Here is a 16,699-nt window from a genome sequence, read left to right as displayed (position 1 = left end):
GCTGGGTGCCCAGTCGCAGCCTGAAGCGGCTGCAGGAGCGCACCGTCACAGCTGCCAGGAGCATCCAAGGGGTGATGCATGCCGCAGAGCTGCGGGGGCTGCTCCTCCAGCCCTCTCTGCTTCCCTTACATTAGCTACTGTCTCCTAGAGACCCCCGAGCACCCTCCCGCTCTGCACTGTCCCTACCCAGTCCCTGTCCCAGTGGCAGTGGGCTCTCTCAAGCGCTCTCTGGCCCCCAGAGCGCTGCGGCCATGGGCATCAGAGGGATGCTGCGAGCCGCTGTGCTCCTGCTACTCATCAGGACATGGCTCTCAGAGGGCAACAACACCACTTCCCTCCCGAAATTCTACTTCGAGCTCTCTTCGACCATGCCTGAAGTCGTCCAGAACGTCTTCAATTGGTAAGCCAATTACCACCAGGGCGGGCAGGGCAGCCACAGAGTAGGGCGGGGAACCTCATGCCATTTGGACAGAGTGAGCTGTGGGAGGCTTAGACCCGGGGTCACGGAGCCCTGGCACTCAGGCCCTGCCTGCGGGTTCCCTGAGGGAAGTTGAGTGGGAGTGGAGGCGACCTGTTGAAAAAAAAAAAGTCCTGTGCTGGAACCCACCTGTTACTATGGCGCCTGACAGAGCCCTGTATGCCCAAATTGCATCTCCGAAGGTGGGGAGAGGATGCCCTCACCCCAGGGTCTGCCAGCCATCCCCAGGGACTAAGACCATGGGCAGTTTTCCCCAGTCACATCTTTTTGCTGTGGGATTGGTGTGGAGGTGGTGGTACAGGGTGATGGGCAATTCTCAAAGCATACGCAGTGGAGACACCTGTTTGAGTGTGCATTTTAGTCTGTTCTCTGAGGCGCATGCGTGTGTGTTCTTGCGTGTGCATGTTGAGCGGTGAAGACCTTTTCTGATGCCGCAGGTAGAAATTAATGATTCAACTTCACAGGAGCCCAGATAGTGTGATCGGTGACTATGTAACCCTATAACCAGGTGGTTTAAGAGAGGTGTACTTTTGTACGTACTCCTATGAAAATATTTGAAGATTCAGGTTTTTTTTTCTGTGTTTGATTTTAAGTTTGTTTGGGTCTGCAAATTTCTGAAGAGATATTAAACAGTCAACCTTTATGTGTAGATCACATAGAAATGTGTATTTGTGTTGGCCAGGGAACCTGAGTGCTGGCATATGGGTAATGTCCAGTCCTAAACAGGTGGGAATGCATTACTGTAATTTAGGAGTAATTTATGTGCACACTTTGGAATGATGTGTAATGAAATTTTGTCATTAAAGATGATTGGAAATAATTTTAATGGCAAACTAGAAATGAACATGTCATCAAAAAAGGGGGGGAGGGTAGTTGAGCAAGGTTCCAGCAGACAGCTCTGCAATGGTCTAAACCTCAACCCAACACACACACACACACACACACACACACACACACACACACACATTGAAATGTACAGGGGCTGACATTCCCTGGTCATTGCGTCAAAGATTCTAAGAGTCATAGTGATAGCCAGAGCCTGTCTTAATTCACAAGCTCCTTTTGGGAGAAAGAGAGAGACCCACTGAAGATCTAGATAAATTGGGTGAGCGCATCAGAGATTTCTGGAAAGATCGGCTTTGCGGGGCTGAGCTGGGTCTACTTATATATACTCACCCAAGAACATCTAAGCTGGAAGCACATACTTAGCCAGAGAGATGCCTGCTCCCAGAATACAAGTTATTGCTTTTTTAGGACAGCCTTGAGCCTCGAGGATAGGAAATGTTTTGGTTGGGTGAGGGTCATAAATCTCTGCTATATGAGCCAGGCTCTCTCTGTGTCATATGCCATATGCCAAGTGTTAAGAACAGGTGTACAAAAAAGAAGGTTCACATAGACATGACAACAAAATGCCTAGCCCTAGCCCAGGTAGGGGCAATGTGACTGGGCTGGAAAATGTAAACTGGTTGGATCAGCTCAGGAGGGCACTGAGAGTAGAAGATGACTTTCCTGGGGCAATTAGGTGTCTCTGTAAATGTTCCCACCAACACGGAAAGCTGTATTCAGGCTAATGGTAAGGTGAGGCTCCTTAGGGGTTGAAGCAATGCATTTTTCTGAGGCTCCCACCTGTCCGCTCCATTCCCTCTCCACATCCCCTATAGCCTCCCCCTTCCCACCCCTAAACCTGCCTAGTAACCAGGATCCAATTTGTGTGCCCCACCCTCTGGATAAAAGCTTTGGAGGGGGAGGAGGAAAGAGGAGTCTGCGTCACTGCTGCACTTCTGGCTGACTCACTGTAGGGAGGGAGGGGAGCAGGAAGAGACGCATACATGTATGACTGTACATGTCTGCGTGTGTGCAGGAGAAGGGAAGACCCTGGAAAGCTGACACCTGGCGTGCTCTTTGGGGTTTGTTCTCTGAGAAGCAATGTATCATTTAATAATGACTTCTCTGTTTTAGCAAAAATTGTGCAAATGAAGCTGTGGTTCACAAGATTTTGGACAGGGTGCTGTCAGGATATGATGCCCGTCTGAGACCACATTTTGGAGGTAAGATACGTCCAGACACAGACGTATGTTAAGTGGAACAGAGCTGAGATACAAGCCACCCCTAGTCAATAAGCAGACCAGTGGCACTCCCCTGGCTCAATACTTCTGCCTCTCCCCTTCAGAGACCTGCAGTGAACACCACCAGGCCTCCAACCTCCAGGCCTTTTGGCTCTACCCCTGGAATTTCCCCCACTTCTCTGCAAGAAACCTTCTGCCCTACCTCCATACTCCTTTACACAGAGAAAGCCTGAAGAGCACTCCCTGGTGTGCTTGGAAAAGTGCTAACCCCAGAAATGGGTATGCCAAACAACACAAGTGTCATGCTTCTCAGGCTAGAATTTTCTGTCCCATCTATGCAGAGTAACATATTCTTCTACTTGAATATACATTCTGGGCACCCTGGACACTCACCCTATTCAGCTAGTTCAAAATTAAGGGCATGGTCTCCTCTGTGTTGTCTACTTCACCTACCCACCTGGTCTTCCGTAAACCTTTAGTTCCCACCAAGTTCATTTTATTCAACACACTCCAGGCAGTGTGATCTTTATAAATCCAACCTGATCACCTCAGGAACTTTTGATGGCTTTATTTAACTGACAAATAAAATCCAAAGTCTGTACTTCAGCACTCAGACCTCAAGCACAGAGATGAGAAATGGTAAATAAACTGATGCTTGAACCTCCAGGAAGCAAATATATCAGTTTATCTTTATATCGCTACATAACTGCCCCCCCCTTATAAAAGGCAAATGGTCTGGGTCACAGAATTTATAAGGGACAGGCAACCCACAGAATAGGAGTAGCATCCTCTAGCCCAAGGAACACCCAGGAAACCTAGACCAAGGACAAACAAAAGGAACTGTGCATTAAATAGTCACATTTCTGCTCAAAGGAACAGAAAAGAAGCAAAAAAAAAAAAAAAGAGTGAATGACTAAGTCAGAGAAAGCACTCCACTTCCTGCAGGTGGTAGTAGACCCCCCCATTCTAAAGGGTTAATGAGTGCTAATGGTTAACATTTGTACATATGAATAGAGAAAGGTCCTCTGAATACACAATGCCTCCACCCTAAAGGGCTTACAACTGTGGGGAATTTCCTTTGTAGTAGACCTTTTTGGGGAGATGGGTGGAAGGCTGTGATTTACCTGCGGAGGCACATTGAAAACCAAGGTGGTCTCCCTGGGCTAAGCTTGGAGGTGGGACATTTCACTTGTGTCCCCTTTGCTGTGTGCTCCTTCCATGAAGGCAGAATGTGCAGCCCCAGGATCCAAGGTGAGTGTGCACTGGGACTGGGAAGAAGGAGTGAAGAGGGCAGAAGGCAAGCTCTTTTCAATATAGGAATTCAGGTGTTAGGGCACAGCCAGCATCCCATTTCATGATACAGGTTTTTGATCAGTTGCACCAAGCGCCAGTGGGTGGGTGTCAAGGAAGTAGCTATTATGTTTTCTCTTTTCCTCATTCTCTTGTTTCTTAGCAAAGGCTGACCAACATCCATTTCAGTATATGGAAATGTTTCAAGATACCATCTCTGTAGGCACCCAGGGCTAGGGGTAAGGAGTAGGGCAAGGGCCAACCTCTGGGGATTGTCAGATGTGGCTGGTTCACAATATATCCATATTTTGAGCTAATTTGCATTTGTTTACACCTGATGCCTAGCATCTTGACAAACTCCTCATAAGCTTTATGAATATGCAGACTGGGGCATATGAGAAAGATGGGTTCCTTATTTGGCCAAACAGTATATGAAGGTAGGAGGGCTAGAACAACACTGGACCTTCTAACATTTAGACAAGAGACAGTATAGGCTTTAAGTCTGGGGCTGTTGTATTGTGAGGGAAAGCAATCAATGGGATATATGAGCTAGGGGATTCAAGGTTGAGAGAACCAGGACTCTCTGTAAAGCCTCCCACTAGACAGAGTCAGATTCCCCTTTGTGTCTGAAGTGAAGTGGAATTTCAAGCCCCACCCACCTCCAGGCACACACATACACAACCCGAATGCAGAGGCCACACCTAACTGGGTCAGGTTCAGATGGGAGCCTTATTATATCTTTGAGAAGAAGAGGACGGGGATGAAGAGAAGGAGGAGGAGCCAGGGAAAATTAGCAAAGCTGCTTCCTTCTGGGCAAGAGAAGTGGACTCCACAGTGTTTCCAAAGGCAAACCCCTGAGGACTTTGTCTAGCCCATCACCTGGTATGACATAGGTGTGGAGTGAAGGAATGAATGGGGCATCATCATCATTCCTTTATTTATTTGTCTTCCTCTGGTATCTGATGGATTCTAGAGAGGAAGAAGAGGTGAGGTAACAGTTTCCCAGAGGGAAGGAAGTGGTTACCCCTTCCACTTTTCCTGCTTTCCTGAGCCCATCAGGAGTGACAGCAATGGGATATGGGGCTGAGGCCATCACCCCAGAGAGAACACTTAGACACCTTATCTGGAAGCTTCTTATTCCCATTTTCTTATGCTTTTAGGGATGTGGGATACATTAGCTCTCATCTTGACCACTGCTAGCACATAAGGTGTCCCCTCTAGGTGGATAAAATATAAATACGTCTCAGGTCCCCTTCCTCCAGGCTATATCCCTGAGCCAGAACACATGACCTGGTGACTATATTTCAGCTCTCACTTGCCCCTTTAACTGGGAGCTCTTGAACATGGTTATGCTCGATAGGAGATAGAGTTGCCTGAGTGGCACTGACTGGTCTAGGATAAGAAGTCTGACAGTGCAGTGAGGTGGTGAGGGGATGGCTGCCTGGCCTCTCTGGGGCTTAATACTTATCCAACACAGCATCCATCCTCTGGAGGAATGTGGGGAACCTGAAAGCCTGTCATAAAGAACTTCATTTCTAGAAACCCCTGTCACTACAGAGCACTTTGCTGGGGATTATTCACAATAAACCTGAATGCTAGAGTCTGGGCTATGACCTCACACAGAGGCCCATTTACTTCTCAGCTGACATTCATATGCTGATTTCCAGTAGCACTTTGCTTTTTGAAGAACTGGGATAGGAATAACACATTTCCCACTTAGCAGCTGAGCTTCTGGGTAATCAGCCTGCAATGAAACCAACAGGCTGAATTGCAGGTGTCATACATGTTTCCATAGCAGCATTGTGATGTAATACACATAGAATAATGACTTAGCTGTGAGACTTGGTGAAGGCAGCTTTAATAAACATAGAATAATGACTTAGCTGTGAGACTTGGTGAAGGCAGCTTTGAGCCAACAAGGAAACAATAAAAATGCATTTTTTCACAATACCTTATAATTTAGTATATATTTTCACATTCCTGATCACATTTGAGTGGGCAGCACTCAGACCTAGGTCTGAAAAAGAAAGCCAAGAGGCAGAAACACACTCACACATTCAATCACACACACACACACACACACACACACACACACACACACACACATACACACACACACACACATTAACATACACACTCTTCAATACACTGATGAATTTACTCACATGTATATACATATTGACATACACTCACATGCACAAGATCAGACATTCACATATGTGCATGAACACAGCTAAATATGCACACACAAACATGCTCACATCCACACTCACAAATTCACTCACATACATACTTAAACATTCACACACATGAAATGACGCTTTCACTCACATACACATACTCCCACATTAACACACATACAAACAAACAGACTCATGTATTCACTCACACATGAGCACACTCATTCACACACACAAACATGTCTACATATTTACCAACTCACACAAACATCCTTACACATTAATACATATAGACATCAGCATTATAGACCTCACTCATTAATACATTATAGACATCTCTCATTAATATATATAGACATCAGCATGCACAAATGCACATATTAACATGCTCACAATTCACTGACACCTGCACAGTGATACATTAACACATATAAATTTGCTCATGAGCTCACTTGCACATCAGCATGACCACATGTTTACTCACACACAACCACACTCACGTAGACTCACACTTAATTACACTCACAGACATGCTCACACATTCACTCAATACATAAATATGCTTACATACACTCACACTTATATACTCACATATACACTGAGTGGCCAGATTATAATGATCTCTGAACGCATAACTATCTGGCCACTCAGTGTATATACTATATAATAAAAGGCTATGTATATACTATATAATAAAAGGCTAATATGCAAATTGTCCCCTTAACCAGGAGTTCGACCAGCAGGCAGGCCGGCCAACTGCCCATGTCCCCTCCCCCTGGCCAGGCTGGCTGATCATATATATATATATATATATATATATATATATATATATATATATATACTGAGTGGCCAGATTATTATGTGTTCAAAGATCATAATAATCTGGCCACTCAGTGTATATGGTGAATGTGAGTATATAAGTATGATAACTTATTGCAGTTATTTCTTGCATCTGAACAAGGTCACACACACGTTCACATATTCCCTCACACAGACACATACAATCACACACTCATAAGTTCACTTACATCACCAAATATTCACTCACATACATAGAGTCACTCATGCAAAAATGCTCATAAAAGCATACATTTATACATTCCCTCCTATATGCACTTAACATACTAACACAGACTCATGCATGAACATACTCATGCATGTGAACAGACACATTGACTCAACACACAAACATATCCACATACACTCATGTAAAGACAACTTTACACACACAAACATGACCATGTATTCACTCACACATGGACATGCTGACAAATATACTAATATGTGAACAGTCTCACACAGACAACCCCATATTCACTCCCACACAGTACACTCAATTAAATGCAAATGGTCACACATTCATTCACTCAGAAATGTGCTCTTACATTTATTGGCTTGCATAGCTTCACTCACACATCCACATTAATACACTCACATGAATACACTCATACTTATGGAAATGCTCACACATTCACTCCCTCAAAAACATTTAAATAATACTGAAATATTCATACATGTAAACATGTTCACATTTACTCACATATGTACATGGTCACACAGTCACTCACATACAAAGATGCTCACATACATGAAAATACAAATTCATGTACAGACAAACTCACAAATGCAAAGATGTTCATGTATTCACTTGCACATGAACACATTCACATATTCACTTCCACACATCAACATGCCTACATGATTGCATGTACTTACATATTCGCTCACATACAGTGTATGCAAACACAAATATGTTCATGCATTCACGCATATGAATACACACAGATTCACTCATATACATGGATATACTCACATACACATTCACACACACACACACAGATAAGTTCCCAAATACACCCATGCTCACACATTTCTTTACATGTTAACAAACTCACATAATACTCACACATAGTCACACATTCACTCATTCACACACAAATATTCATTTGCACATGAACCCACTCATAGATTCACTCCCATACAACATGCCTACATACATGTATATGTGCTCACACCACACACTGAAGCACGCAATCATGCTCCTGCATTTTCTCACACACAGGCATGCTCACATACACTTATGTACACACTGACACATTCACCTGCACATGAACATAATCACATATTTACTCATCCCTGTGAGTGTGCTCACATAAACTCATGTGCACAGCTCACACATTCATTCACACAAAGACACACATTCCCTCACATATGGACACACCCACATGCACTCATACAAATATCATACACACCAAAAGTCTTAGCTCTTGGTTTTGGGCTTACTGCTCCTTAGTTTTTATCAGGAAAACATTTAAAAGAAGAGTGCTTCACCAACTTATTTTCTCTTTATTTTGCCCTAATTTCTTCTTTTTTAGTGTAACAGGGGCCAGCCCTTGCTCTAAGTTCTTGGCCTGCATTAACTATGAGATCGGTGCTTAAATGATCTTCATTTTACCCATGAGGAAACTAAGGCTCAAAGAGGTTAGGTAACTTATTCAAGGTCTCACAGCTAGTAAGTGTCAAAATGGGGTTCAAAGCCAGGCAGTCTGGCTCCTGAGTTCAGACTCTTACCCTTTATCTTACCCTACATGTAATATTGTCTTCCTATATTGCAGGTGACCCTGTACCTGTGGGAATATCTATGTATGTCTCCAATATTGAACACATCTCAGAAATAACTATGGTAAGTATGTCAACTCCAGCCATAAGACTGGGGACAAAGTATATCGAACAATGGGCAAGATCATAAGCCAACTCCAGTTGTTCTGACCCGCAACATAGCTTATATGGAGAAACAGTAGGTTTTAGAAACTACAACCACTTGGAATAAAAAAAAATAAATCCAGATGAATTCTAGACCTAAAAGGCTTATGAAGTTTCTAAAAGATAATATAAGATACTGTGTTTACACCTTTATGGTAGATAAGAACTTAAAAAAACAACACATAAAACACAAACCATAAAAATAAACACTGTTAACTTCAATTATATAAAAATTATGCTTAGCCAAAACTTTTGGAATTTCTGTTTTGAAAAAAAAACCCACAAAAACAAAACCAGTTTAAAAAGTGTGAAATGATGAATTAGAGTGGACTAAGATATTGGCAACACGAAGGACTGATACAAAAATATACATAATTCCTGTGGACTAATAAAAAGAATACTAAGAACAAAAAAAAATGATCAGAAAATTTGAACAGGAACTTCACTTATTTGCTATTTAGTTTTCTTCACAAAAGTGAAGAAATTTATTGTTAATCAGTGAAATGCAAAATAAGACCACAATGAGACCTTATTACATATCTACCAGATTTACAAAAATCAAGTCAGACAATACCAATGTTGGCAAGGCAGGAGCATTAGAAACTCTCATCTGTTCTTAGAGGGGGTCTGACATAGAACTTTCACTTTATAATTCTTATTTCATTGTGATTTTGGCATGAATGGTGTGTTCACACAATAATATACATAGTATATTCATATAAAGAAACATCTAATATGTAAGAGATGCAAGTGAGCAAATTTTAATTACACACAGCAATATGAATAAATATCACAAATATAATGTTGAGTGAAAGAAGAATATTATGAATTCATTCAGTTTGATTCCATTTGGAAAAAAATCTTCAAATAGGCCCAGCTAAGCAATATGTTCTCTAGAAATACATACATAGATAATAAAACTTTAACATAAAACAAGGGAATTCTTGTCATTTAAATCTAAGATTTAAATGGTTACTGCTGAGACATGTAGGAAATATGTTCTGGAAGGGATACATTGAAACTTGAAAATTATTGATAATGTTCTATTTCTTAACCTGGATTTTAATTCCCCAGGGTTCATTTTATTATTCTTAACATTTAACATTCTTACATATGTTTCATTACTCATCAATAGTTATAATGTATTTCTTATACCTGCATACATACACACACTCTCTGAGAATGAAAAGTTGAGATTTACCTTTCTTTCCCCAGGACTCTAAGATCACGATGTTTTTTCATCAAACCTGGAAAGATCCACGTCTAGCATACTGTGAGACCAACTTAAACCTGACTCTGGACTATCGGATGGCTGACAAGTTGTGGGTTCCCGACTGTTACTTTCTAAATAGCAAGGATACCTTCGTGCATGACATGAGTGTGGAAAATCGTATGTTTCAGCTTCACCCAGATGGAACGGTGCATTATGGCATCCGGTGAGTTGCCCAGGGGTCAGGGGAGCCTCCTGGCAGGCTTCATAATTCCCACTGAGTATCCCATGAATGCACTCTAAGGGACACACAGAGGATCCCGTTGCTCTTCAAACCTGTCTTGCACTGCCCCCTCATTCATCCTACCCAATTTTCCACAGACATCTTGGCTGTCCTGTCTCCACACCTTGGCTTCTGCTGTTGCTTCTGTCTGGAGTGGCCCTTTCCATGAGTTCAAATCTTGGTCATCATTCATTTGCTAACTCAAATGCCTTCTTTGTCAATAAATCCTCCTTGATTCTCACTGGAAGATCTATCCCTCTGCCTTAGCATTGTAGACATTCTGTTATTTATCTTTGTGTATTTTCTCTCCCATGCAGTGAGGGAGGGAGATCATATAAATTCTGAAGACTATGCAGTAAGGGAGGGGCCTGAGCTGTGCCATTGATCATATTTGTATCATATAGAAACCCAGAGGTATGCAGTATGGCTTTGTTGTCTGTGGCTTTGCATGCACAGAATGTGTGCATGCTAGAACTCCTCACTGGTCCATATATACCATTGCAGACAGCCACCAAAGCTCTCCTCACAGTGTCATCTCTTACAAACCATCACTTAAGCATAAGAGAGAAATTTAGCTCAGAAAATTTCCCCAAGAGGTAGCTGCCAGGGTTCAGCTCTATCTCTGGGTCTCTCTTTCTCTAGGGTACTCCTGCTCTGTCACTTGTTTCCCTCTTATTTGCCCATCCACTGTCCCATGGAACAAGGTGCTGGAGTCAGAGAATAACAAAGTTTGCATGGAACAAGACACTGATCACATTTGTTTCATTTAAAGGGGACTTCAGCTGATTAGTACTGCATGGAAGATTCATAGAAGGGACGCACACACACACACACACACACACACACACACACACACACACAAAACCTACCCACTGTGCAAAATAGAAATCACTTCAAAAGTTGAAAGGAACTAGGCTGGGGTTAGCAGCTGGGAATGGTAGGATAAGGGCTGGAGCAGAGCCCCTCAGCTGAGATAGCACAGAGCTTTTAAAACTATCCTGTTCACACTGGTCACTTCTCTCATTTCCCTAGCTTCTCCAAGATTCCTCCTCAGATTCCTCTCACGGACCCAACACAGGGCTACTTGAAGCCTCTGCTCAACACTTTATGGCCCACCTCAGATATGTTAATCCCTCCTACCCATTTATATCCACTGACATTTTGCTAGTTCACAGTACCCTCAAAGTCAGATACACTAAGATGAGAGAACGGTGGGGTGGGAACAGCTTCCATGGCCAAAGATGAGTCTGGGCCACTGTTAACATCTATACCTGAGGACTTCATGTGAGTACTGCACAGCAGATGTGGAGCTTTAGCTGCTTCAGTGCAGCAGTTTCCTCTTGGTAGTCTTGCTGTTTCTTCAGCAAGAAAGTTCTTTTTCTGTCTCTGCATTCAGTTTCCTCAAGGGCCCTTCTTCTGACATCCTGAGGTGCCCTGACATGCCACGCATGTATTATTAGTTCAAGTCCCACCATATCTCTTGGTTTCTTTGTCATATACAATGTCTCTCTCTCCTCCTTACATAATTGTACCTCTTGTTACCTTTAGGAAGGAAGGAAGGAAGGAAGGAAGGAAGGAAGGAAGGAAGGAAGGAAGGAAGGAAGGAAGGAAGGAAGGAAGGAAGGAAAAAAGTAGAGAGGGAGGGAGGGCTCAGCTCTAGTGTAGGAAGTACAGGAAGGTGTTGGACAGGTCAGTCCTTGGGATACCTCTCCTTCCCCACCCCTTCTATGTTCTCAGCTTGCCTGGGCTAGACTCACTTTTCCTTTCCTTTTGCTTTTCCTTTGCAGACTCACTACCACAGCAGCTTGTTCTATGAATCTTCAGAAATACCCTTTGGACAAGCAGATCTGCAAGCTGGAGGTGGAGAGCTGTACGTCTATCTCCCATGGCCCCTTCTTCCCTACCTGTGGTTGTGGCCATCAGGAAACTAAAGACAGACTCCATAGTGAGAGGAATGGCATATCTCCCCTAGTCCCTCCCTCCCTGTCTCTGTTCTCATAGATAGATAGATAGATAGATAGATAGATAGATAGATAGATAGATAGACAGGTATGGCATCTGGGAGAAGGTGCAGTTTAGGGTGTAAATAGTCCCATGGGAAAATTGTACCGTGCTATTGAGAAATTATGCACCAGCTAGTGGGTGGGAACACATTGATGTGCTTTCCTTCCTGGCAAAAACAAAAAAAACAAAACCCTCCAAACTGAGAGTCCCCTTTCCAAGTGCCCCTTCCCCAAAACTCAGACTCAGCAAAACACAAAGGAACCCCCTAAGTGCAGGTTCCAACCATCCTTTGATTCCACAGAATGTGCTAGTGTGAAATCTGCCTTTCCCTGCTTTCTGAGATTGAATAACTCTGTTACTGTTACTCTCTGTTTCCCAGATGGTTATACAGTTGAAGACATCATGTTATACTGGGAAGGTGATGAGAATGCCATCCAGGGGACTGAAAAGCTACAGATACCTCAGTTCACCCTCCTGGGAAAGATAATAACTAGAAAAGAGGAGATTTTCTACACAGGTGGGTCTGACTGCTTCCTTGTCTCCTATCTCTTGTTTCTTTGGTACCCTGGTAAACTCCTGGGGACCTCTGCCTTGGACCTCTACACTCTGCACGGCCTCCTTTACTATTTTTTTCTGATTCTGGAACTTTCCAAAAACACCCTTCATAAAGTCCCTGTGGCTTACTCTCTGCAAATAAGGAAATGGGTGTGAAAGCACTTGGCCAAGTTTAACACTCACTCGACAGGTATAAAGGATTCATGCTTATGTTGCTAAAAGCAGGCCTCCTCTCAGGGCCATCCCCTCACCCTCCATCTGTTTGCAGCTTTAAAACATGTCATGTCTCTCCAATTTTTAAACTTCAGTTGAAATGGAGGAAGGGAGAAAGAAAGAAGGAGAAAGCAGATTTGCTATGCCATATGGGCCTGCAGACACATGCCATTGTCACTGTCCTTAAGGCAGCAAATGTGGTCTGTTTGGCAGACAACCTAGGCTATAGTATTAGAAATTGAACTGCCCATTGATTTCCCTTCCTTCATCCTGTATTTCACCCTGAAAATCCCCTTAGCCCTGCCACCCTGATACCAGTATGTCTCCTTGCCAGGTTCCTATGTGCGACTTATACTGAGATTCCTGATCCAGAGGAAAATTATCAACTACCTTGTGCAAGTCTATTGGCCTACTATCATCACCACTATTGCCTCTTGGGTGACGTTTTGGATGAACTATGAATCTTCTGTAGCCAGGGTGACAATCGGTAAGTCCTGTCCTCCCTCTCCTCCCAATCCCAGAGAGGAAAAAAGCTGAGAGTAAGGGAAGAGTACTAGGAACAGTGTGTGACTGCACAGGCAAGGAAACAAGATAGGTCCTACCCAGCAAACATTTGTACAGGTACTTAGCTAATCCCCAGCAGAGAGACCAACAGGTGTGAAAAAAATCAGGGCTGGGATCTTCATGTGTTGGGTCCAAAGTACCAGAATTCATTATTTTCTGGATATATAGTAGATGAATGGACAAGTCATAAATGTAGATCAGAAATGCAATACAATAAACGTTGATTAAGCAACATATCAAAATGCCCTGCTAGGCAGCAGAGGACTATTAAATGAGCTGCCCTCAATGAGTATCTAGTGGAAGACCAAGACAAATGCCACTGGAATCCAGAGGAGGAAATTACCCAGTTTCGTTGTTGTTGTTGTTGTTTGTTTGCTTGCTTGCTTGTTTTTTTTTTTAGCTAAAACTGCCCCAAGAAACTGTTGCATGAACTGGGTTTTCAAGACTTGTAGGAGACAGAGACACAAGACTTGCCATTCCCTAAAAAGAGGAAGTAAATTGATTAAAGGCCCAGGGGCCCTAAAAGGGGGCTAAATCATAAAGTGAAGCAGCTGGGGCAGCAGCTGAGAAAGAGTAACAGAAAGAAAGCTTGGTTTGACTTGGAAAGACCTTAAAATGTAGTTTAAGCAGTTGGAATTTCAAGGCTAAGCAATGGGGAGCATCAAAGGTTTTTTAGCAGTAACAAGGAGGAACCTAAGAAATCAACTCCTAAGTATATCTGGTCTTACCTCAAAGAAAGCAGTGTGTCTTAGATCCAGGTCTGGTTTCTCCTTCACCATGTTTGAGGCAGACTCCTTAGACTCCTTCTTTAGGAACACATGCTACCCTAAAACTTTATATTGCTGTAATATTTTATGGCTCGCAAAACCTTCTAGGGATGTGATATCATTTATTATTGAGGAACTAAAGAAAAGCATATGGACTAGAAGGCAAAGAATAAGGGCCACTCTATAGGGTAAAATGGGTCTGGAGATGTAAATCACTGTGAAATCATAGCTAGAGAATTTTTACTTGATCCTAAGAGCAATGGGAAGTCACTGAACCATTGAAGCACAGGCTCAGTATAAAGATGAGGAGCAGGAAAAAAAAGAGCAAAGGCCCTAGGCTTAGAGAGCTGAAGGCCTTTTTTTTGCTGAGAACCCTCCTCACCCCAGAAATTGTCTTTGCTCTCTTCCTATACTATGTGAGTCCAATGGCTTGCCAAGAACTTCAGCCACCTATGCCATGTTGTTTATAGGTCTGACTTCAATGTTCATCCTGAACACGATCAATTCACACCTGCGGGAAAAACTCCCCGAATTTTCTTGTATCAAGGCTATTGACATCTATATGGTTGTCTGCTTCTTCTTCGTGTTCCTGTCCTTGCTGGAATATGTCTACATCAACTATCTTTTCTACAGCCGAGTAGGAACTCGGCGCCGTTATAGGCAACGCAGCAGAGCCCGAAGAATCATGGACCACTATCGCTACCAGGAGGAATCAGAGCGACAGGTTTGACATTTTGACTGATAATAAGCTTTTCCTGAGTACCTCTTTAGCCTAAGCTTAGCACTTGACCCTTTCACATTTCTTAGTAATTCCTTTAACACACACACACACACACACACACACACACACACACACACACACACCAGATAACAAAGAAGTAGAAAAAATTTATTATCACTCCTTTATAGGTTAAGTCATTGTCTAAAGTCACAAGGCTTGTAAGTGGCAGAGCTAGATTTCCCCAGACCTTTGGTCTTCAAATCCAGTCCACTTAGCATGCTTCCAAGGGCATGCGATGGAGTCAGAGCAAAAGGGAGCATAGGGAGGCCGAAAGGGAAAAAACAGACAACAGAGAGGCTGGCCTACCCTTCCTTCTTTTGCTTTTCTGACTCCCAAAGCCATGCTGAGGCTTTTGCTGCTGGTGGTACATTAATGTCTAGCACCACCCCTTCCTTCACAGGGAGCCAAATCTTAACTGCCTAAGGAGGCCTTGCCTCTGTTCACCACACAGCACTCCAGAGGGAGCAGCTGCCTCAGAGTTACACAGATTTGGCAGCCACCAGGGACTTCCTTTACATGCTAACAGCCTCTTGGTCCTGTTCCTCAGCCCCGTGTGTGCCAGAGAAGCCAGGAAGAGGAGATTCTGTCAGTCGAACAGATCACAAGTGCTCCTCCCTCCCCGAAAGTGGTTATTCATGTAGGATGTGAATCTGCTGACTTTATGAGTCTATCCACTGTTTCCTCAAAAGATGACCAGTTAGACATCAAAGACGAAAGTGGCTTTCCTCTCTCTAGACCAGTGCAGGCCCACTCAGCAAGCCCAGAAAGTCTGGACTCTTTGCCCTTCATCTCAGAGCGGGTCCCACTGGCCACTTCAGAAAGCCTCAGCTCACTGTCTTCACTCTCACTCCAGTCTTGGCTGGCCACTGAAGAAAGCCTGAATGATCTCTCCTCCACCTCAGAGCAGACACTGCACCGCTGTGACTCTCACTTTAATGGTTTTGAGACTGATGGCAGTGTTATTCCTACAAAAATCTACAATTCTGGTGAGGCCCATTGCCATGCTGAGACCTTCTGTGACCCAGCAGACCCTGAAGAGAGCTACAGCTTGGATGACAACCATGGCTATGGCCCCAATAGAAAGCATCTGCTCGTCCATGGCCAGAGGTGTGTGCAAGAAGCAAGCTGTGAGCCTGATAACATGCACAGATGCCGTGAGGAGTTCCTTCACTTGCCTGGTGATATCAACATTCAACAAGACGACCTTGACGTCAAGAACCAACTGCAGTGTGATGCTGACACTACCTGGAGCCATGATGATGACAATTTCATGGGCTTTGATGAAGATGAGGACAGTAGTTCAGAATCTGATGATAGTTGCCCCCCAAGCCCTGGGTACTCCTGCAAGGAAAGGTTTTGTTCTGAGATCTTTGACCCTGACTACATTCCTAAGATTGATAAGTGGTGCCGGATCCTCTTCCCTCTTGCCTTTGTGGTGTTCAACATTATTTACTGGCCATACCATGGCTTTTAGTCCCATAGCGCCTCAGAGTAGCAGGGACACTGTGTTGTGCTCCTTTCACAGTTTCTTTTGGTTCCATTTTG

The 16,699-nt window shown here is 43.5% G+C and overlaps 1 protein-coding gene across 1 annotated transcript; it reads left to right on the top strand.

The window, feature by feature from the left end:
• Positions 1 to 251: 251 nt before the first annotated feature.
• Positions 252 to 16,628, top strand: GABRQ (gamma-aminobutyric acid type A receptor subunit theta). Its single transcript, XM_054717272.1, has 9 exons — positions 252 to 400; positions 2,438 to 2,526; positions 8,630 to 8,697; positions 9,993 to 10,213; positions 12,058 to 12,140; positions 12,654 to 12,791; positions 13,377 to 13,529; positions 14,844 to 15,083; positions 15,823 to 16,628. The coding sequence occupies exons 1-9, from the start codon at positions 252 to 254 to the stop codon at positions 16,626 to 16,628; spliced, it is 1,947 nt and encodes a 648-aa protein (XP_054573247.1).
• Positions 16,629 to 16,699: the final 71 nt, after the last annotated feature.

Source organism: Eptesicus fuscus, chromosome 1 (assembly GCF_027574615.1).
Source record: "Eptesicus fuscus isolate TK198812 chromosome 1, DD_ASM_mEF_20220401, whole genome shotgun sequence".
NCBI lineage: Eukaryota > Metazoa > Chordata > Mammalia > Chiroptera > Vespertilionidae > Eptesicus > Eptesicus fuscus.
The sequence above is the reverse complement of the archived record's forward strand: the minus strand, read 5'-3'. Positions and strand labels throughout refer to the sequence as shown.

Excerpts from the sequence above, each read along its gene's own strand:
- GABRQ (XM_054717272.1), top strand. The coding sequence starts at position 252 with ATGGGCATCAGAGGGATGCTGCGAGCCGCTGTGCTCCTGCTACTCATC. Across the intron at positions 12,141-12,653 it reads CAAGCTGGAGGTGGAGAGCT|ATGGTTATACAGTTGAAGAC; the intron begins GTACGTCTATCT and ends TCTGTTTCCCAG. Across the intron at positions 13,530-14,843 it reads TGTAGCCAGGGTGACAATCG|GTCTGACTTCAATGTTCATC; the intron begins GTAAGTCCTGTC and ends TGTTGTTTATAG.